At 39.1% G+C, this 23,255-nt stretch overlaps 1 protein-coding gene across 1 annotated transcript in view; it reads left to right on the plus strand.

The window, feature by feature from the left end:
- The window catches only part of LOC117334889 (mucin-3B-like), a 30,364-nt gene extending 8,898 nt beyond the window's left edge, over positions 1 to 21,466 (plus strand). Inside the window, exons 2-3 of the mRNA XM_033894730.1 lie at positions 4,893 to 5,398; positions 18,259 to 21,466. Of these exons, the coding sequence (XP_033750621.1) occupies positions 4,893 to 5,398; positions 18,259 to 21,466 (3,714 nt within the window). The remainder of the gene's footprint in view (positions 1 to 4,892; positions 5,399 to 18,258) is intronic.
- The last annotated feature ends 1,789 nt before the right edge of the window (positions 21,467 to 23,255 follow it).

Genomic DNA, 23,255 nt, shown 5'->3' on the forward strand with positions numbered 1-23,255 from the left:
TTCATTACGATAAAGCTATGAACTTTACCAATGCAGATCCTTACTGTCCAAAACTGATCATTACTTGACTGTTAAGGTAACCCGGGGTCAAATGTGACCCAGAGGTCAACATTTTTGTCTGCTCTGGGGCCTGTTGAAACTCCTTTACAGAGAATATTATTTCTGTCTCCAATTTCAAGGGCTGACAGTTTGGGCATGAAGATAATGGCCTGGTTCTCCGTGGTGTGAACGGTCACCTCCATCATTTCCAATACACTGACACTTGTCTGTTAAAAAGCAATTTTGGGGTTGACCGTTCATTTTCACTTGGCTGACCAAATAAATCACAGCGACAGATTTCTACTGTGATGGAGAAATTCACCCAGTAAGTTTTATACAGCATCGGGTTTCTTTTGATTGTGTTGAAATTTTCTATTATAATAATTTATCAGTTTACCACAGCGGGATATCTTCACCAGATATTATATATATTTTTGTTGCTATAAATATACACAAACAAACATGAGTGTTTTTTCAAAAGGGCACTGCATGCTTTTTTCCCCTGTTGCCTATTTGTGTTCAATAATGGGCCCCGTATGCATTCCAAAGTGAAATTATTTCATATCTCAACAAATTCCTAAAACTAGCAGCTTATTCGAGGACATATACCCTTCTCAATACACATATTTTCTTCCTAAAATTATGTAAAAAGCCCCTATCGGAAAACAAAGAAAAAAATAAAACTACTGTCAAGAAAAAAATTGAAGAGAGAATTGAAGTGAAAAATATATTTTTTCATCATGAAAAAATATTTTCAACTTAATGACTTTTAAATTTTTCGAGAAATTGTAGGTGCTATATTTCAGAAATACCTCTGGCACATAATATGACATATCAAAAGCAAATGCCTGTCTTTTGATAACATCGAAAAACCCTTCATCTTTTTGGAAAAACTACCAGGGTTATTGGTAAACTGGGGGGGATAGGAAAAAAAGATGGAGTCCTTAACAAAATTTTATATGAGGCAATCTGTAAGTTGACTGGCAGATTTAGATGGAACTGTTGGCTACCAGCTCCCCAGTTTTGATTGATAAATGAGGTCAGTTGTAATCTATAATCAGACATACTAAGAAAACTCAAAAAGGCAGGAGAAATGATCAGAAAAGTCCTAATATAAAAATTTGAAATATGAAAAGTGTATTTGATAATAAAAATTTATGTTTTGTTATGTTTTTCCTGTCTGAGTTTTTTATAACTTTAGAGAAATTTAAAAATCCTAATTGTGTCCATAGATTCAAACTTCCGAAAAACACAGAAATGGCAAATATTACATAAAAATGTTGTAAAAAGAACAGTGAGAGATGAGAATTTGTGTGTGTCTTCATTTAAAGCTAGAATTTACACTGAATTAGATAAAAAATAAAATAAAATGTAAGCATGACACTTGTTAAACAATTATAAGCATGTAAATTTTGAACATAATTTGCATCAAAATTTTTTCAATTTGGTCAGTTGGATTTCACAAAATACCCAGGAAAAACACTTATGGATTATTGTTTGTATGATTTTCATCTACATCTTAATCATGGTATGGCTGTCCAATTGAGCTACAATGTATCTTTCTTGAAAACTTGTATCCATCCCAAATACTTAAAACAATTATACTGACCCCAGTCAAGGTAACGCTGACTTCTGAGTTAAGTTATTGCAAGATAGATGTTGTTTAATGACCATGTGACAAATAATGATTAAGACCAGAACTTAACAAGACCATTATATTTTATTCTGTTAACATCAGCTTGTGAGCTAATCAATTGAAAAAAAAGTTGTTTTCTTTAAAATTTGGAAAATATTCAGTTTTTTCTTCAAGGAAATATCACAATTTTTGCAGGGGGAAACAGGCTGTTTCTATTACAAAACAGTCGGCAAAAATATCACTGCAACTTTGTGATTGAGACCCAAGGTTTGTAATTGCCAACAGTAATTGTTTCTGAAGCCTTGCTAAGCAAGATGTGTGATCCCAATTACTATAATGATGAAAATATAGATCCGTAATTTCCTGATTCAAATGTGTTTCTCTCTCGTAAATTTCCCACTAACAGCTGAAGATGTTTAAGGAGTCTTTCTTTTTTACATAACTGTTCCAAATAATTAGTATTGATTAATTTATAAAGTAGAAAATCATGATGCTGTAAAGTCTATTCTGAGGTTGTTTCTGAAAGCAGTTTCTCCTTGAACTATACAAAGGCATGCAGTTTATAGTAAAGATAATCTGACACTGCATTTTAAGCTCACATGCCATGCTGGCAAGCCAGTGACAACTTCTGCTTTAAACAGGTGTTTCTCAATAATCAAGAGGCCCAGAGACCTGAAGTTTTTTCAAATGAATGACGTTCACTTACATTCAAGGTCACAAGTCAAATTAGTTTAATCTTTTTAAACAACTTTTGGTAAATAACCAAGAGGCCCAGAGACCTGATATTGGGCCTATCATCATGCTGGAGTGAATGGATAATAAGTTTGTTCAAATGATGACCTTGACCTACATTCAAGGTCACAGGTGTCAAATACTCTAAAAACTTTTATACAACTTTGTTTAAAATATTACCTGTAACATGCTGGTTGGGAGTTTGTTCAAATGAATGACCATTCAAGGTCACAGGAGTTAAATGTATGAAAACCTTTAAACAACAATTTCTCGATGATCAAGAGACACAGAGGCATGTTATTGGGCAAGTAGTATGCTGGAATGAATTAAGGGCTACACATTTTTTTTTAAATCCGAATAAAGTGGTTATTAGCTTAGTTTCTACATGAATTAATGACCTAGATCAACTTCATAGTTGCATTAGTGATACAGGCCCATTGGACCTCTTGTTGCATTACATAAAGATATATTAGTGATCTTGTACAATGGAGAGAATCAATTTTTTATGTTTTGGACACTGATCATAAACCCGATCTCCCATGGGCCAGAAGAAATGGTCAAACTGGCTAGCCACTGTACATGTGGGAGAGGTTCGAACTGCAGAATGATATTTTCGTTAAATGCTATTTATTAGATTTAGGTGTGTAAGTAGCTGTGTGTTCTTTGAGAATCTAGTTGTCCATTTATGGAAATTTGAACTCTGAATTTGTTGTGCATGGGATCTTTAAGGATTTATATTCTTGTTACTTGGAAAAACTTTAATAGAACTTGAATATTAAAAGAATAATCATTTTGTCAGTATGGCGAGGGAACAAACCAGACATTCTGATTTGTGCCAGTTTGACTTACACTGATCTAGGTCAATTAAGATATTGGAATTATTCTCACTGAACTAGATCAATTAAGATATTGGAATTATTTTCGCTGATCTAGGTCAAGGACGTTTTACCAGAGGTGTATAGCCTTTCCATTATGGAATCTTTTAATAAATCAAAATTGTTGTATGCCCTCAAAGGTTCCTTTCAAATGATAAATCGTTGGTGATCATTTAAAAGTTGATTAGATTTGATAGAAACTTCTTTTTTTCAGGCATAAGTTTGTTAAATTTTAATAGGAATTTCTGTTTCCAGCGCATAAACTCATTTCCAAGCGCTTTAAGCACACTTAGAAGAGGTGAGATTCTGCGTTTGGTGATTTGCTATGTAATAGCATTATAGATGATCTGCATGTCCGTTGTGATTTTCTGTCCATCAATCATTTAAATTCTATTAGCCATTCCAATGCCGACTCGTAGACACAAAATCCTGGCCTACCACTCGTCCATAAAATGACTTCGTGTTACGACTGAGGAAGAACGAAGACGTGATTATGAGTGTCACAGGCACTCTTGTATAGCAGGCCGTGGAGATCGAGCTTGCCAAGGGTGAGATTTAAAATCACTTAATTACTGTATCAGTTTTAGTAGGATCTAATGTATTAATTGTGGAGCAAGGAAAGAGAAATGGAACTTAACCTCTCTCTGAAGTGAGATTAAACTTTTGTCGAGAAGCCAGACTGATGAGTTGGTATGAAGACTTCGTTTGATTGCGTATGAAAAATGTCAGGGGTTCAAAATATGGAGGAAATCGGAATCTGGTTACAATTTTTTTTATGTCTGTGTGCTTTTGTTTCCTAGACATTTTTATTGATGTACGTCACATGACCAATGATTGACATGAGACTTATTAAAAGATACTTATTACCGAATTTTATTGGTGGTATTGACCGATTGTATAGAGGCTGGTGACAGCATTGTCGAGTCTTGTCAAGTCTGACACCTTACCCGGCAATTATACATTGGTGTATCGTTACTATTAACAAAAAAACTTATCAGCAGCCGTCGAGTCCAGAAATGTAAAATACGAATGTATGTGTTTAGTATAAGGAGATCTATATAATGGTGTGTGCCTTCAACAGCTGATGACGTAGCCAGGGTCCAAGTTCACTAAATGCATGAAAAAAAAAAACTGATTTTAAAAGATTAAGAGCAATATATATACACATACTTTGACAATAATAAAATTCTCTGTGTAGTAAGGGAAAAGTTGGATTCTTAAGTTTTTCTTTTAGTTTTTTTTATGAATGTAATTCAATGTGATTCATAAAATTTAGAAAAAAAATTGATATTCGGCATATTAGTTAAAGTCTATTCTGACATAATATTTCATTTAAAGACTACAAAAAAGAAAAGAAAAAAACAGAATTTATTAATTTTAGTGGTCAGGAAGCCATATAATATATACTGTCTATTCGGGATTGATCAGAAATTTCATGTACGGATTAGGAACCTTTTATTGGGGATTGATAAAGAAATTCATGGAATTTATGATTCAAGGAACTATCATTGAATATTTAAGTTCTACTTATCAGAATGCCAATCATATTGGGAATTTTTAAAGTTAACTTGTGGGAGCCAATTCTCAGGGATGTGTGAGCCAATTCTCAGGTCCCTGTGAGAGCCTATTCTCAGGTCCCTGTGGGAGACAGTTCTAAGGTCCCTGTGGGAGCCAATTATCAGATCCCTGTGGGAGCCAATTCTCAGGTCCCTGTGGGAGCCAATTCTCAGGTCCCTGTGGTAGCCAATTCTCAGATCCCTGTGGTAGCCAATTCTCAGATCCCTGTGGGAGCCAATTCTCTTGTCCCTGTGGCAGCCAATTCTCAGATCCCTGTGGTAGCCAATTCTCAGATCCCTGTGGTAGCCAATTCTCAGGTCCCTGTGGGAGCCAATTCTCAGATCCCTGTGGCAGCCAATTCTCAGATCCCTGTGGGAGCCAATTCTCAGGTCCCTGTGGTAGCCAATTCTCAGATCCCTGTGGTAGCCAACTCTCAGATCCCTGTGGCAGCCAATTCTCAGATCCCTGTGGTAGCCTGTTCCCAGGTCCCTGTGGGAGTCAATTCTCAGATCCCTGTGGTAGCCAATTTACTTGGTCAGCAAGCCGTCATTAGGGAACGGTAGCTTATAGCCACAATGACCTATCTAGCTCGGGGATAATAACGTATCTTGTGTTATCCATATATAGAAATGACAGACCTTCAATTTGTTGATCGACTGCTACCATTAGGTCTCTGTCTGTATACTATTATTGTCATCTGTAACTTACACCCTAATGTATGGGATGGTACCAGACACAGAGCTGCCAAATTAGACTAGATCACTGAAGCTCCAGGATGGAGAGAATCCGATCAAATCACTGGTGTTTGAAAATGGAGACTTCCTCCGCTGTTTCTGGTTTGAGATATTTTTGCGTGCATGGAGAAAACAAAATTTATTTTCCATTAACCGAGTGTTAAATCGTGATCTTTGTACGTCTGTTAATGTACATGGGGAACTCCAATAGTAAATTCATTTTAGTCTGATACTTCATTGTATATAGATACTTTAATACATCTGGGAAATTGTGTGCAAGTAATTTAGAATAGATATTAAACGACAATATTATTGGAAATGGAAATAATTTGATATATACACTTGCAGGACTAGACATTTAGACTGCAACTAACAAAAATGTACAATATGTGTATTTGTTGAGTGTAGAACATCTCCCAGAACGTCATATCGGATATATTTTGTTAATAATTTTCTGTCTGGGTAAAAAAAAAAAAAAAACTGATATTGTTATTATTTCCTAAAAATATTCAATTCAAGCAGAAACATCTGTTGACAAAAACACATTTCCAGAACCTACATGGTAAGAATTTAATATTTCTTGGAATCTCTTGAGAAAATGGGTATTCGATAGGCAGGATTGGCATCGTAAATAGTTTAGATAGAATCTGACAGTCATGTCAAGCATAATCCATACTTGTGGGGATCATTTTGAGTGTGTAACAGAGTCACAAAGCATCTACAAAAGTGACGACAAATCATTTTTGATAACATTTCTAGTGATTTAGAAGCTTCGTGATTTGATGTTTTACACGATGTTGCATTACAGATTGAATTGATTGTGTAAAAGAAGCATTTGAAAACTAGTTGCGTAGTTTTATATTTGTCTGTAGAATTCATTCAATCCTTCCTCAAGTAGATTAGTTCTGAATTGGTGTGTTTCTAAGGCTACCTTAAGATGTAGAAAACCAAATGTCAAGGATTCAGAAACTCCCCAAGATCAGTCTGGCGGAAATTGTGTTGAGAATGAAATGTCAGGACTTTAGAGGTGTTCTTTAATTGTCTACAAGACAATATTGTCTACTTGTATAAAACTTCACGTTTTTTTTTTTTTTTTTGTCAAAGTGCTGAGATGTAACGGCTTGGCAAATGTCTTCCAACATTAAGAATCTGTCAGACTATCAGTTAATGAGAATGACTTCTACCTGTCTGGGTACACCAGATAATGTTAAGATGTTTTCAGATTAATTAACAAAATCTTACATGAGTTTGTTCTAGGGACCAGGATATCGGCCGGAGTCAGCAAGGTTTGGTTTGGTTTGGTTTATTTTGTTTAACGTCCTATTAACAGCTAAGGTCATTTAAGGACGGCCTCCCGTGCGTGCGACATGTATGCGTGTGATGAGTGTGTATGTGTGTTTTGGGAGGCTGTGGTATGTTTGTGTTAAGTCTCCTTGTGATAGGCCGGATCTATTGCCGATTTAGAGTGCTACCTCACTGAAGCATACTGCCGAAGACACCCAGCAGCACACCCCACCCGGTCACATTATACTGACAACGGGCGAACCAGTCGTCCCACTCCTAATTTGCTGAGCGCTAAGCAGGAGCAGCAACTACCATTTTTAAAGACTCTGGTAACCATTCATAACTATATATTAATTAGGTCTCTATGAATGCCTTTATTGAGTACACAAAACACACATATATATACTGTATACCAATTGTACATTATATCACTGGTATGCTAGCTATTACAATATTGTTGTATTGATCCAACAACCATATCCCTTTCTTATCAATTCGCAAAATGATTTTTTTTTTTTTTTTTTACTGTTTCGTCTGTAAGATAGCACTATGCCAATAGCGTTTGTAAGATTGAACAAATGTTGATGAATTCTACGCACTTTAATTTTGTGAGATCAAAGCCCCTATTTAACCTCTGTATTTCATTCTTATAGGTAAATGCACTCTACCACTGTATTTATATACATGTATATGCTATACTATTTAAAGTGGCTTTACAAAATTAAACACCAACGTACAAATCACGAGATCTTAGGTTTTTAAAGAACATTGTTAAGACTTCCATAATAGATCTATCACATGGAAACTGATGGAATCTTGAAAACAAACTCATCGATTTGGAGGCATCGCGAGGAGTCCTGCAGCGCTTCTATGTGTTGTGCTGATGTCAATTTGTTGGATAATTGCTCAATTCTTGTTGGCATATATTTCAGCCAATTCCACTGTGTCGCCAAATGGCATAAAAATTCTTTTTTTATTTGTGTGGTTTCTAACATTGATCTGACATTTACTGTAGTGGCGTCGGGCCGGATGAATCACCAGCCTTACGCAGTAGACCTCCCCGAAACAGATGCTGCAAGAGGTTCTACACGACAGAGCTCCTTACGTCAAACAGTTCCTGTAAGAGGTTATACATTGTAGAGTTCCTTAAAACAGTTCCTGTAAGAGGTTTTACACAGTAGAGTTCCTTAAAACAGTTCCTGTAAGAGGTTTTACACAGTAGAGTTCCTTAAAACAGTTCCTGTAAGAGGTTCTACACGGTAGAGCTCCTTAAAACAGTTCCTGTAAGAGGTTTTACACGGTAGAGCTCCTTAAAACAGTTCCTGTAAGAGGTTCTACACGGTAGAGCTCCTTAACCCTTTGCCACATGCAGGTTATAACACTTCAGCACTCTGTGCCAATAGTGCAAAGATACATTGTTGCAATGCAACATTATCGCGCTGACTGAAATGTACATACACCATCTCAATGGCAGTTTTTGAGAAATCAAGCTTTGTTTTGATTTATTTTTCTAAACCTAATTTTGAAAGTGAAATAGTTGTTTTAGACATTTTTAGTAAGTTAGAATTATGTTCAGAATTTCTTAAATTTTAATTCTGTGCTATTTTCTTTATAAAACCAACAACACATAACCACGAAATCAGCTGTATACAAACAGAACAGACAAATTTCAAAATATTTTGACAATGTAATTTATAATTCATTGAATTCCTGTACATGAAATGATTCAACATTAACTCCCAAATGAAGCAAACTGAATTTTCAAAGTTTTCACAAGAGTATTTCAACAGTTCAGGCTTAAGCCTAGAATATTTTATATTCGATGTCGCGACGAAGGAATGTGTATCCGACCATTTTGGGTCAAATCTACCTTCGTTTTTCAAATGCCAGCGAGCGTAGTTATTAGTGTGTCGAGCTATGGTGGAAAACTGATTCTCATTGAAGAAAAGGTAGAAATAATCAATGGGACTTGCAGTATCAACATCAAAAGTTTCTGGAAGTACTGGCCCCGTTTCCCTAACAAAATCATTTACTGTGATCGGCGAAAAATCTCGGTCAACATTACGTAATGGCGGCAGTACAACAAGTCGCCGTTCGTCCTCATTTTCGGACTCGTTATCTGTTGACAGTTCATTTAGAACATCGTTAAGATCAATATCTGACTCAATGTATTCAGGTCCAAAGCCATCGAACTCTAAATTATCATCATCGTCGTCAAAAACGTCGCGCAAAATCGTAGCCACAGCCGCCATCACGCCTCGTTGTTGTCACACTTTTCTCCACTCATGACTCACACTTTCTAGGTTAATTTATTCAAAAACTTTCGTATGAATGACGTGTACAAATCTGATTGGTCGATGCATTGATATCTTCTTAAAATAGTATCAGGGATTTCCAGATAGGTGTCAGACTCAATCAGGGGATTTTCCATGTCTAAGTTTACCGAATCGGCATGGCGTCGAGAGGCGCTTACATTGAGATAACATAGAGGCGTAAAGAAGCGCTTACATGGAGATAATGCAGAGGCATCGAGAAGCGCTTACATGTGGCAAGGGGTAAAGGCGTCCAGAGGCGCTTACATGTGGCAAAGGGTTAAAACAGTTCCTGTAAGAGGTTCTACACGGTAGAGCTCCTTAAAACAGTTCCTGTAAGAGGTTCTACACGGTAGAGCTCCTTAAAACAGTTCCTGTAAGAGGTTTGACATGGTAGAGCTCCTTAAAACAGTTCCTGTAAGAGGTTTGACACGGTAGAGCTCAATAAAACAGTTCCTGTAAGAGTTTCTACATGGTAGAGTTCCTTAAAACAGTTCCTGTAAGAGGTTCTACACAGCAGAGCTCCTTAAAACAGTTCCTGTAAGAGGTTTGACACGGTAGAGCTCTTAAAACAGTTCCTGTAAGAGGTTTGACATAGTAGAGCTCCTTAAAACAGTTCCTGTAAGAGGTTTGACACGGTAGAGCTCCTTAAAACAGTTCCTGTAAGAGGTTCTACACGGTAGAGCTCCTTAAAACAGTTCCTGTAAGAGGTTCTACACAGCAGAGCTCCTTAAAACAGTTCCTGTAAGAGGTTTTACACAGTAGAGTTCCTTAAAACAGTTCCTGTAAGAGGTTCTACACGGTAGAGCTCCTTAAAACAGTTCCTGTAAGAGGTTTTACACAGTAGAGTTCCTTAAAACAGTTCCTGTAAGAGGTTTGACACGGTAGAGCTCCTTAAAACAGTTCCTGTAAGAGGTTCTACACAGTAGAGCTCCTTAAAACAGTTCCTGTAAGAGGTTCTACACGGTAGAGCTCCTTAAAACAGTTCCTGTAAGAGGTTCTACACGGTAGAGCTCCTTAAAACAGTTCCTGTAAGAGGTTTGACACGGTAGAGCTCCTTAAAACAGTTCCTGTAAGAGGTTTTACATGGTAGAGCTCCTTAAAACAGTTCCTGTAAGTGGTTTTACATGGTAGAGCTCTTAAAACAGTTCCTGTAAGAGGTTTGACATGGTGGAGCTCCTTAAAACAGTTCCTGTATGAGGTTTGACATGGTAGAGCTCCTTAAAACAGTTCCTGTAAGAGGTTCTACACAGCAGAGCTCCTTAAAACAGTTCCTGTAAGAGGTTCTACACGGTAGAGCTCCTTAAAACAGTTCCTGTAAGAGGTTTGACACGGTAGAGCTCCTTAAAACAGTTCCTGTAAGAGGTTTTACACAGTAGAGTTCCTTAAAACAGTTCCTGTAAGAGGTTTTACACAGTAGAGTTCCTTAAAACAGTTCCTGTAAGAGGTTCTACACAGCAGAGCTCCTTAAAACAGTTCCTGTAAGTGGTTTTACATGGTAGAGCTCTTAAAACAGTTCCTGTAAGAGGTTTGACATGGTGGAGCTCCTTAAAACAGTTCCTGTATGAGGTTTGACATGGTAGAGCTCCTTAAAACAGTTCCTGTAAGAGGTTCTACACAGCAGAGCTCCTTAAAACAGTTTCTGTAAGAGGTTTGACATGGTAGAGCTCCTTAAAACAGTTCCTGTAAGAGGTTTTACACAGCAGAGCTCCTTAAAACAGTTCCTGTAAGAGGTTCTACACGGTAGAGCTCCTTAAAACAGTTCCTGTCAGAGGTTTGACATGGTAGAGCTCCTTAAAACAGTTCCTGTAAGAGGTTTGACACGGTAGAGCTCCTTAAAACAGTTCCTGTAAGAGGTTTTACACGGTAGAGCTCCTTAAAACAGTTCCTGTAAGAGGTTTGACACGGTAGAGCTCCTTAAAACAGTTCCTGTAAGAGGTTCTACACGGTAGAGCTCCTTAAAACAGTTCCTGTAAGAGGTTCTACACGGCAGAGCTCCTTAAAACAGTTCCTGTAAGAGGTTCTACACGGTAGAGCTCCTTAAAACAGTTCCTGTAAGAGGTTTTACATGGTAGAGCTCCTTAAAACAGTTCCTGTAAGAGGTTCTACACAGCAGAGCTCCTTAAAACAGTTCCTGTAAGAGGTTCTACACGGTAGAGCTCCTTAAAACAGTTCCTGTAAGTGGTTTTACATGGTAGAGCTCTTAAAACAGTTCCTGTAAGAGGTTTGGCATGGTGGAGCTCCTTAAAACAGTTCCTGTATGAGGTTTGACATGGTAGAGCTCCTTAAAACAGTTCCTGTAAGAGGTTCTACACAGCAGAGCTCCTTAAAACAGTTCCTGTAAGAGGTTCTACACGGTAGAGCTCCTTAAAACAGTTCCTGTAAGAGGTTTGACACGGTAGAGCTCCTTAAAACAGTTCCTGTAAGAGGTTCTACACGGTAGAGCTCCTTAAAACAGTTCCTGTAAGAGGTTCTACACGGTAGAGCTCCTTAAAACAGTTCCTGTAAGAGGTTTTACATGGTAGAGCTCCTTAAAACAGTTCCTGTAAGAGGTTCTACACAGCAGAGCTCCTTAAAACAGTTCCTGTAAGAGGTTCTACACGGTAGAGCTCCTTAAAACAGTTCCTGTAAGTGGTTTTACATGGTAGAGCTCTTAAAACAGTTCCTGTAAGAGGTTTGACATGGTGGAGCTCCTTAAAACAGTTCCTGTATGAGGTTTGACATGGTAGAGCTCCTTAAAACAGTTCCTGTAAGAGGTTCTACACAGCAGAGCTCCTTAAAACAGTTCCTGTAAGAGGTTCTACACGGTAGAGCTCCTTAAAACAGTTCCTGTAAGAGGTTTGACACGGTAGAGCTCCTTAAAACAGTTCCTGTAAGAGGTTCTACACGGTAGAGCTCCTTAAAACAGTTCCTGTAAGAGGTTCTACACAGCAGAGCTCCTTAAAACAGTTCCTGTAAGAGGTTCTACACGGTAGAGCTCCTTAAAACAGTTCCTGTAAGAGGTTTTACATGGTAGAGCTCCTTAAAACAGTTCCTGTAAGAGGTTCTACACAGCAGAGCTCCTTAAAACAGTTCCTGTAAGAGGTTCTACACGGTAGAGCTCCTTAAAACAGTTCCTGTAAGTGGTTTTACATGGTAGAGCTCTTAAAACAGTTCCTGTAAGAGGTTTGACATGGTGGAGCTCCTTAAAACAGTTCCTGTATGAGGTTTGACATAGTAGAGCTCCTTAAAACAGTTCCTGTAAGAGGTTTGACACGGTAGAGCTCTTAAAACAGTTCCTGTAAGAGGTTTTACACGGTAGAGCTCCTTAAAACAGTTCCTGTAAGAGGTTTTACATGGTAGAGCTCCTTAAAACAGTTCCTGTAAGAGGTTTGACATGGTAGAGTTCCTTAAAACAGTTCCTGTATGAGGTTCTACATGGTAGAGCTCCTTAAAACAGTTCCTGTAAGAGGTTTGACACGGTAGAGCTCAATAAAACAGTTCCTGTAAGAGTTTCTACATGGTAGAGTTCCTTAAAACAGTTCCTGTAAGAGGTTCTACACAGCAGAGCTCCTTAAAACAGTTCCTGTAAGAGGTTTTACATGGTAGAGCTCTTAAAACAGTTCCTGTAAGAGGTTTGACATGGTAGAGCTCCTTAAAACAGTTCCTGTAAGAGGTTTGACATGGTAGAGCTCCTTAAAACAGTTCCTGTAAGAGGTTTGACACGGTAGAGCTCCTTAAAACAGTTCCTGTAAGAGGTTCTACACAGTAGAGCTCCTTAAAACAGTTCCTGTAAGAGGTTTGACACGGTAGAGCTCCTTAAAACAGTTCCTGTAAGAGGTTCTACACAGCAGAGCTCTTTTAGAAACAGTTTCTGTAAGACATTCAATGTTATCAAGTGTAAGTTGTGGGCTTCAGAACATATTGGAATCATGATTGTCTTTTCTGTCTCCAAACACCTAGAAAAGATGAACTCCCAACAATGTGATGCTATAGACTTTGTGATTTTCCTGTACAAAGTTATGAATCTATCATAGTCCTTAGATTTATTTTTCCCATTTGATTGTAATTTAGAAAAATATAGTCAAGTACATTTTTCTGATTAGTACTGATTGTTTTTTAGAAAGTGTTATAAGCTTACCTGGTCCAAAGGACTGATGTCTTAATGCCATGCCGTGGTGTCCAGCGTCCGTCCATCTGTCAGTCTGTCATACGCATCCATTAACTTTTCCTTTAAATCGCTACTTATCACAGAGGGGCAAATTAATTTTGACCAAAGTCAGATGCATCCTTAGGAGAAAGGGTCAAGTTTTGATTAAATCGTGACTCTGGCCCCCATGAGTAGGGTCCCAAAAATGGAAATAGGGGTGAGTCCTACTGGTCATAAAGGACAGAATGGATTTTTAAATGTATATATGCATGGTTTGATGAGTTTTGACTTCCTTTCATGGTACTGCATAATACTCACTGAGAGGCAGAATGGAAAAATGTGAAACATGTATATGATATTATATTACCAATGGTTTCTGAAACATCCAGATGACAGATTTAGGTCCCTTGTTTTAATCTCGATATATCTGAATTATATGGATGCAATATTGATTAGTTTTCACACTAGAATAATTTGCGAAGATTAAAGAGTACTCAGTCAGTTAAGAGTGTACAATGCTTTATGCATAAACCTTCTTATATAGAGGAAGCAAGTTGTTGCTGAAGGTCAAAGTGTGAAGGTCATACTACAAACTAGCAAACATTTTCACAAAAAATTAGTTACTGTCTTCTTTGGCTTCACCATCTTTGTATACTTTTTCTCAATCTCAACATGTCTGTGTCATTTTCAACCAATTCAATTATTAAGATTTATTTCATGTATAGTCAAGTCTGATTTTCTGCAATTTAATTCTGAGCATTTACTTCATCATGGCTTGCCATATAGAAAAGCCATTGCTAAAAATAATCCATTTATCGTTTGAAATGAACTTTTTATAAGATTTTTCTATCGTTCCTTTTGCGAATTATTGATCAGATAAAGCTATTAGAATTAATGGGAGAAAAAATTCCTGAGAAAGTGCAGAGAGTATTGAATATAATTTTTCTGATTGTTGCCTGTCAAAACAGAAAGACATCAAATTCCTGGAATAGGGTTCAACATCTTGGTGGTAACTGTCTGTCCTAGATATTTAGAGTAAGGAGAATTCATTATCTTTATTAGAAATGTTTTAACATTATGTCATTTGTCAGCAAAAAATATAGCATTAGAAAAACATTTTTCATCTATCTTACTAGCATAATTGTTAAAAGAGACGAGGTTTTGCCAAAGAAAATTAAATAATGACTCCCACATCGGTTGCCTCTTATTCATAAAACAGCAAGTGTATTATGATGTATAATGACTCCCACATCGGTTGCCTCTTATACATAAAACAGCAGGTGTAATTGTTATATTCTTATTCCTTTACTTGTAGGGATGACCTTGTTTCTTTAAACCAGCACATCTTTAAAACATCTCATTTTTTATTTTAAAAACTTATTAAATTTTGAAACTGCCTGTATGAAAAAAAAACAAAAACAAAATGTAAATATTCTGAGTCTCCATCAAAAATGGGTTTGACAATTATGGATTATTTTAGCCACATACCTGATTGGTGTAATACCAAAACTCTTTAAGTTTTAGTGCCATCAATAAGATACATGTTGAGTCTCGGTTCTAAACCGGTATAGTATCCTATACCCAGTTACCCTAGCAACATAAGAAATTGACCCAGCATGATCACGGCAGTTTGACTGGTCAGTCACACAAAATAAATGGTGAATGTTGACAATCTTAGAAAAAGTCAGGTATTTAAAACCTGTACTTCGAGGAAAAATTAATATTTTTTTGGAGTTGTCAATGAACTTATCATGGTGACAAAGCAGCAGGTGAGATACAGATGATTCATGTTGATCGATCAATATATTTTCCATATTCAGAACTCAATATGACTGATTTTGCAAAAAAAAAAAAAAAAAATTGTTTTAAAGAATGCCATGAATTCGCATGTAAATTATGTATATCAAACTATTTTGAGACTATACTGCAGTGATGGCTTTCAATGAATCATTTTGAAAAATCCATGTTTGATTCATTAATGCAGTGGATTCGGAAATGCATGCATTTCAATGTGAGGTTTATCTGTGAACTGTCCTCCAGCCCGAGCCAACTAAACCCTGCTGGATCAGGCTGCAGTCCTTTTGAACATGATCTATTTTCATTATTCCTGTCCGGAAAACTTTGATGACCTGTCTGGGTTATCACGCCAATAATTTATCGGCGTTAAAATAGCCACATTACTCATCCGACATTCGGTTAAATAATTAAAACAGATTAGAAGGCAAATATTAGTCATAGCAGAAACTTAATGCGAGCTTGCAACACAAATCAATGGCTGATTGGGAGCCGTTGGGATGGACAATGGTTTGACGCTTATTGGACTTTTGTGTGGTCACAGGACCAATGCCAACGAAAAAGCAAGGATCATTAACATCGATGAATAGTTACGGAATACAAACAGAAAAATGACAAAACCATGAGAATGGTTGACCTCAAATGTGATTCAGATATTGATCATTTTAATTTTTAAAGATGAACAGACCTTTTTTATGGAAAATTCATGACATTGGATTTAAGTGCATGACTAATGCTTGTGAAGTGTTTGCAATTCAAGCTTCAAAACTGACTCTTTGATATAAAATTTCATGATACAGTTTTTTTTTAAAAGAAGAGCAATTATTTTTGGTTTGTCAAGTGAAATAAATCTTTAACAGTATCTTTTCTTGATATTTATTGAATAAAGCAGAATTCTAGATAATTAACTTCATGGTTACTGTAAATCTTTAACAGGATACATATTTGCATGTTAAGTGCCTCTACAGGTGATGTGTGCACTTTTCATCATAGGTATCCCATGATCCTGACGTTTACTGACAGAATGGTACGATTGGTACAGGGAATCTCGTTTCAGCAGAAAAGCATGCATTGGTTTGTTTATTAAATGCAGAGAAGATTCACTCTCAATTCATGATGGCTTTTCACTTTGAACCTTTACGATGACTCTGTATAAGTTGTAGATTTTGCCAAATGTTTTTCTTTGTTTTTTTTTTTCGGCAGCAACCCGCATTCTGATTGAGTTCGGGTTTCTGATATACCGCTTTGATTGCCGGAGTCTGCCATTCTTCAAAGCAAACGTGTTTTGCGTATTTGTGCATGACATATTTTCCGTGGCTTATTTACATATAGAGAGTGGAGCACTGCATTAAAGATTCCCTGTACTCAGTGGGTAATTTCCTGGTTTTAATTGCAATTAAGAAGAACTACGGTATTGGTTCTCATATATCATCATTAGGGTATATTTCTATCATACAGCCTAATATTTTTGTAATTTTGTCATAATTTAATTTTGCTTGTAACAAGCATTTTCATTGGCTCAAAAAATTATGTTATCATCTCATAACATAAATAATGACTGTGACGTCAGCGGAGTAATCATTGTTCACGGGATTTTGTATTTATCAATGTGTTTTTAAATATCTGGAGCAAAATAAACATGTTAAACTTAATGAAAATGTTTCTTAGCGTTGTTAATTAAATTATAAGGGTTACCTGTAATATTTTTTTGGTGTTATTGCTCAATAACGTAAAAAAAAATATTACAGTTAACCCTTAAATAATTATTATGAAAATATAGAGAAGCTTTAAGCTAGGTTAAATACTTTTTTGTTCATACTTTGTCTTTAAGTATAGAATATGTTTGTTCTCTAGAAGAGTTAAGAATATAATCAGTCAATTTTTGTATAAATTTTTTGTCTGCATTTCACCAGCCTCTTATAATGTCATCTTTTGAAAAGGAACAATGTCATGTAGACTGGCTAGTGCCTGCAGACATTGTTCTGAGGCCTCAGGGTGACAATGCCATCATAATGCAGACACAAAACTTGTGATATTTATTCTCATACTACAACAGGATGAGAGGTACAGGCCATTCAAACCTTTTCACTGTTTTCCTGCGTCAATGCAGTGGTGCAGAAAGCCGAATGAGGTATGTTTGGTGTTTGATGATCCCAATTGTTCTAATCAGACCGTCTGAAGGATCTGCCAAATCTATCATCCTACATCCAGCCCTCCACGGGGAGTCATTGTTTGTCTGTAAGGTAGAATCGACTTGTTGCCTATTTCATACAGGTTTCTGTAATCATGTCTGACTTGTGGTTTAAAGAGAACCGTTTTATGATCTTTTCATGTGTATTTTTCCTCACACCAATGGTTCCTGGTACATATACCTGGATACCAGATTTTGTCTGCATGGTCAACAAAATTTCTGCCAAGTCTGGATATGATTTTCTCCAATTTTATTGTTTTGTTTTGTGCCTAATGCTTTTGGAAATGCGGAACACATACCACATCTTTTAAAGAGAGTTAATTGTTAATTAAATGATCATTAATTTCTTGTCGCCTTTGAAATTTAGTTTGATCAACATACAACCACAGCAAACATTCTGATTGGCTGTTTGAAAGTTTACTTGCCAACCAATATATATGAGTGCACATTTTGTCCAGTCATATTCTCTATGATGTTTATATATGCCTGTCAAAATTTGGCAGGAATAAATTTGACAGGATTATTATAGAAATTATAGAAATTATGTACTGAACTTCTCTTCTTCCTTCTCTCTGTTCACCCTTTTCTCCCGTCATCCTTCTCTCTGTTCACCCTTCTCTCCGTTCACCCTTCTCTCCGTTCACCCTTCTCTCCGTTCACCCTTCTCTCCGTTCACCATTCTCTCCGTTCACCCTTCTCTCTGTTCACCCTTCTCTCCGTTCACCCTTCTCTCCGTTCACCATTCTCTCCATTCAGCCATCCCTCCATTCACTCTTCCCTCAGTTCACCCTTCTCTCCATTCACCCTCCTCTCCGTTCACCCTTTTCTCCATTCACCCTTCTCTCTGTTCATCCTTTTCTCCGTTCACCCTTCTCTCCGTTCACCCTTCTCTCCATTCACCCTCCTCTCTGTTCACCCTTTTCTCCATTCACCCTTCTCTCCGTTCACCATTCTCTCCATTCACTCTTCCCTCAGTTCACCCTTCTCTCCATTCACCCTCCTCTCCGTTCACCCTTTTCTCCATTCACCCTTCTCTCTGTTCATCCTTCTCTCCGTTCACCCTTCTCTCCGTTCACCCTTCTCTCCATTCACCCTCCTCTCCGTTCACCCTTTTCTCCATTCACCCTTCTCTCAGTTCACCATTCTCTCCATTCACCTCCTCTCCGTTCACCCTTCTCTCCGTTCACCATTCTCTCCATTCACCCTTCTCTCTGTTCATCCTTCTCTCAGTTCACCCTTCTCTCCGTTCACCCTTCTCTCCGTTCACCCTTCTCTCAGTTCACCATTCTCTCCATTCACCCTTCTCTCCGTTCACCCTTCTCTCTCCGTTCACCATTCTCTCCGTTCACCCTTCTCTCTGTTCATCCTTCTCTCAGTTCACCCTTCTCTCCATTCACTCTTCCCTCAGTTCACCCTTCTCTCCATTCACCCTCCTCTCCATTCACCCTTCCCTCAGTTCACCCTTCTCTCCGTTCACCCTTCTCTCCGTTCACCCTTCTCTCAGTTCACCATTCTCTCCATTCACCCTTCTCTCCGTTCACCCTTCTCTCCGTTCACCATTCTCTCCGTTCACCCTTCTCTCCGTTCATCCTTCTCTCAGTTCACCCTTCTCTCCGTTCACCCTTCTCTCAGTTCACCATTCTCTCCGTTCACCCTTCTCTCCGTTCACCCTTCTCTCCGTTCACCCTTCTCTCCGTTCACCCTTCTCTCCGTTCACCCTTCTCTCTGTTCATCCTTCTCTCAGTTCACCCTTCTCTCCATTCACTCTTCCCTCAGTTCACCCTTCTCTCCATTCACCCTCCTCTCCATTCACCCTTCCCTCAGTTCACCCTTCTCTCCGTTCACCCTTCTCTCCGTTCACCCTTCTCTCCGTTCACCCTTCTCTCAGTTCACCCCTCTCTCCGCTCACCCTCCTCTCCGTTCACCCTTCCCTCTGTTCACCCTTCTCTCAGTTCACCCTTCTCTCCGTTCACCCTTCTCTCCGTTCACCCTTCTCTCAGTTCACCCTTCTCTACGTTCACCCTTCTCTCCGTTCACCCTTCCCTCAGTTCACCCTTCTCTCAGTTCACCCTTCTCTCAGTTCACCCTTCACTCCGTTCATCCTTCCCTCAGTTCATCCTTCCCTCAGTTCACCATTATCTCTGTTCACCATTCTCTCTGTTCACCCTTCTCTCCGTTCACCCTTCACTCCGTTCATCCTTCCCTCAGTTCATCCTTCCCTCAGTTCACCATTATCTCCGTTCACCCTTTTCGCTGTCCACCCTTCTCTCCATTCACCCTTCTCTCCGTTCACCATTCTCTCTGTTCATCCTTCTCTCCATTCATTCCTCTCTCTGTTCACCCTTCTCTCAGTTCACCCTTCTCTCCGTTCACCCTTCTCTCCATTCACCCTTCTCTCCGTTCACCCTTCTCTCCATTCATTCCTCTCTCTGTTCACTCTTCTCTCCATTCACCCTTCTCTCCGTTCACCCTTTTCTCCATTCACCCTTCTCTCAGTTCACCATTCTCTCCATTCACCCTTCTCTCCGTTCACCCTTCTCTCCGTTCACCATTCTCTCTGTTCACCCTTCTCTCTGTTCATCCTTCTCTCAGTTCACCCTTCTCTCCGTTCACCCTTCTCTCCGTTCACCCTTCTCTCAGTTCACCATTCTCTCCATTCACCCTTCTCTCTGTTCACCCTTCTCTCCGTTCACCCTTCTCTCCGTTCATCCTTCTCTCAGTTCACCCTTCTCTCCATTCACTCTTCCCTCAGTTCACCCTTCTCTCCATTCACCCTCCTCTCCATTCACCCTTCCCTCAGTTCACCCTTCTCTCCGTTCACCCTTCTCTCCGTTCACCCTTCTCTCAGTTCACCATTCTCTCCATTCACCCTTCTCTCCGTTCACCCTTCTCTCCGTTCACCATTCTCTCCGTTCACCCTTCTCTCCGTTCATCCTTCTCTCTGTTCATCCTTCTCTCAGTTCACCCTTCTCTCCGTTCACCCTTCTCTCCGTTCACCCTTCTCTCAGTTCACCATTCTCTCCATTCACCCTTCTCTCCGTTCACCCTTCTCTCCGTTCACCATTCTCTCCGTTCACCCTTCTCTCTGTTCATCCTTCTCTCATTTCACCCTTCTCTCCATTCACTCTTCCCTCAGTTCACCCTTCTCTCCATTCACCCTCCTCTCCATTCACCCTTCCCTCAGTTCACCCTTCTCTCCGTTCACCCTTCTCTCCGTTCACCCTTCTCTCAGTTCACCCCTCTCTCCGCTCACCCTCCTCTCCGTTCACCCTTCCCTCAGTTCACCCTTCTCTCAGTTCACCCTTCTCTCCGTTCACCCTTCTCTCCGTTCACCCTTCTCTCCGTTCACCCTTCTCTCAGTTCACCCTTCTCTCCGTTCACCCTTCTCTCCGTTCACTCTTCCCTCAGTTCACCCTTCTCTCAGTTCACCCTTCTCTCCGTTCACCCTTCACTCCGTTCATCCTTCCCTCAGTTCATCCTTCCCTCAGTTCACCATTATCTCTGTTCACCATTCTCTCTGTTCACCCTTCTCTCCGTTCACCCTTCACTCCGTTCATCCTTCCCTCAGTTCATCCTTCCCTCAGTTCACCATTATCTCCGTTCACCCTTTTCGCTGTCCACCCTTCTCTCCATTCACCCTTCTCTCCGTTCACCATTCTCTCTGTTCATCCTTCTCTCCATTCATTCCTCTCTCTGTTCACCCTTCTCTCAGTTCACCCTTCTCTCCGTTCACCCTTCTCTCCATTCACCCTTCTCTCCGTTCACCCTTCTCTCCATTCATTCCTCTCTCTGTTCACTCTTCTCTCCATTCACCCTTCTCTCCATTCACCCTTCTCTCCGTTCACCCTTCTCTCCATTCACCCTTCTCTCCGTTCACCATTCTCTCCGTTCACCCTTCTCTCTGTTCACCCTTCTCTCAGTTCACCCTTCTCTCCGCTCACCCTCCTCTCCGTTCGCCCTTCTCTCTGTTCAACCTTCTCTATGTCACTCTTCTCTCTGTTCACCCCTCTCTCTGTTCACCATTCTCTCCATTCAGCCATCCCTCTGTTCACCCTTCTCTCCATTCACCCTTCTCTCCGCTCACCCTCCTCTCCGTTCGCCCTTCTCTCTGTTCACCCTTCTCTCTGTTCACCCTCCTCTCTGTTCACCATTCTCTCATTTCACCCTTCTCTCCTTAAAATAACCTTAGCTGTAGATAGGACATTAAACAATATTAAACCTTAACTCAAGCTCTACTCATGGTTTGAGTTATAGGACAATTTGATTATCATTTAACGCGCAACTTTGTAAAGAATAGGGAGGTGGGATGCTATCTGGTATGTAGCATGCGTCCAATTCGGGCATGCATGTTTTTGTGCATGTGCGTAAGACGTGTCCACGTGGAGCTTGTGTACATGATTTAAAGAATCACTGGACAATCAAGTTCTGTGTCACCTAAGAGGTCATCTCCCAAGGTTATGGTCAAAGGTCGCATTTAATGACCACTTTCAAGATAAAGCTTGTGTACTAGATCTCTTGTGAACCCCTGGATGAATTCATGTTATTGAAGAGAGGTTGGGGGTATACCTATATGAAACCCCAGAAAAGTCCTCCCTTTCACTTTCCTATTATTTAATGTGGATGTACTAGTGTTTGCCGATGTTCTCAGATGTAGAACAGCTCTTAAGTATAGCTGAAACTGTGCTTAACCTGTTGTCACATGAGATATAGGCCAACTTAATTTGGGCTGTCTGCACTGGAGGATTTCCCCATCATGTTTTCGAGCTGACATACAAGTTCTCTATATTTCATCACTATTTGATTTGCAGCTCCAAATTTTCTGTTTGCCATTTTTTGCTGACATGACAGTTTTCTGTTTTAGAACAATTTGATTTGCTGGTACGGATATAGAACCGTCATTTCTCACACACGGCAGTAATTTGCAATGAGGTTTCCCTGTAGTTTTTGTGGAACACTGTACGATAAACGAAGATCAACTAAGCCTTTCAAGTGTTGCTTAGGAAAAACAGGCTGTCAGCTTCAGAATCCTCTAGCTAGCTTGTATCATACTGGTAGTGTTTATCGTAAGTCCTGGAATTAACACCAAGGCTTGATATACTGGTAGTGCGCAGTCCGGGAATTACACTCGGGCGGCAGGTACTTCGTAACCAAACATCTTAAATCTTTGTTTTTGTAGTGTTTTACGAACACTTTATTGCAATATGGCTTTGTCGAGTAAACAATTGAACGTTTTCTTTGTTTGAAATTTTAATTAAATTTCTCGGGTCCTCGTTCTTTGTTCCTCATTTTTCTCATTAGATCGTGTTTGTTAATTAAGTTTATGTATATCACAATTATGTCTGCTCTCACTGCCCTTTTACTAAATTAATTGGCTTATGATGGTTCTCTAACAGGTGCTTTCATCAACGTGGCAAATACTTCGTCAATTAAGTAATTTATAATTTTTATAAATTGGCAATCAAAATTTTGGTGCATGGACATTAGAAATTGTATTGGTGATGGGTGTGTGTGTGTGTGTGTGTGGGGGGGGGGGGGGGTCAATGTAAAACGGACATGGCTTGTTGCTTTTGCAGAGAAGCTGGACTAGACTGAACTCAGATTAATTTGCAAGGTAGCTCAAATGGTTCAAGCTTCTGTCTAGATTTCAGGGGTCTTGGTCAGTCTGGTTGTTGCTTTTTGTGTCGCCTTTGAAAAAGGAGACATATAGGTATTACTTTTCGGCGGCGTCGGCGTCCGGAAAATGGTTTTCGTGCGATAACTTTAGTAGTTTAGAACGGATTAATTCGAAACTTCATGGGAAGGTTCATTACCATGATAGCTCGGACAAGTTCGATAACCAAAATTATTCGCACCTTTTTAAAAGAGTTATAGCCCTTTAATTTTTTGCGAAAATGGTTTCCACACAATAACTTGAATAATTATTACAGGATTAATTTGAAACTTCATGGGAAGGTTCGTTACCATAATACTGT

This window comes from Pecten maximus, chromosome 9, assembly GCF_902652985.1.
Source record: "Pecten maximus chromosome 9, xPecMax1.1, whole genome shotgun sequence".
NCBI lineage: Eukaryota > Metazoa > Mollusca > Bivalvia > Pectinida > Pectinidae > Pecten > Pecten maximus.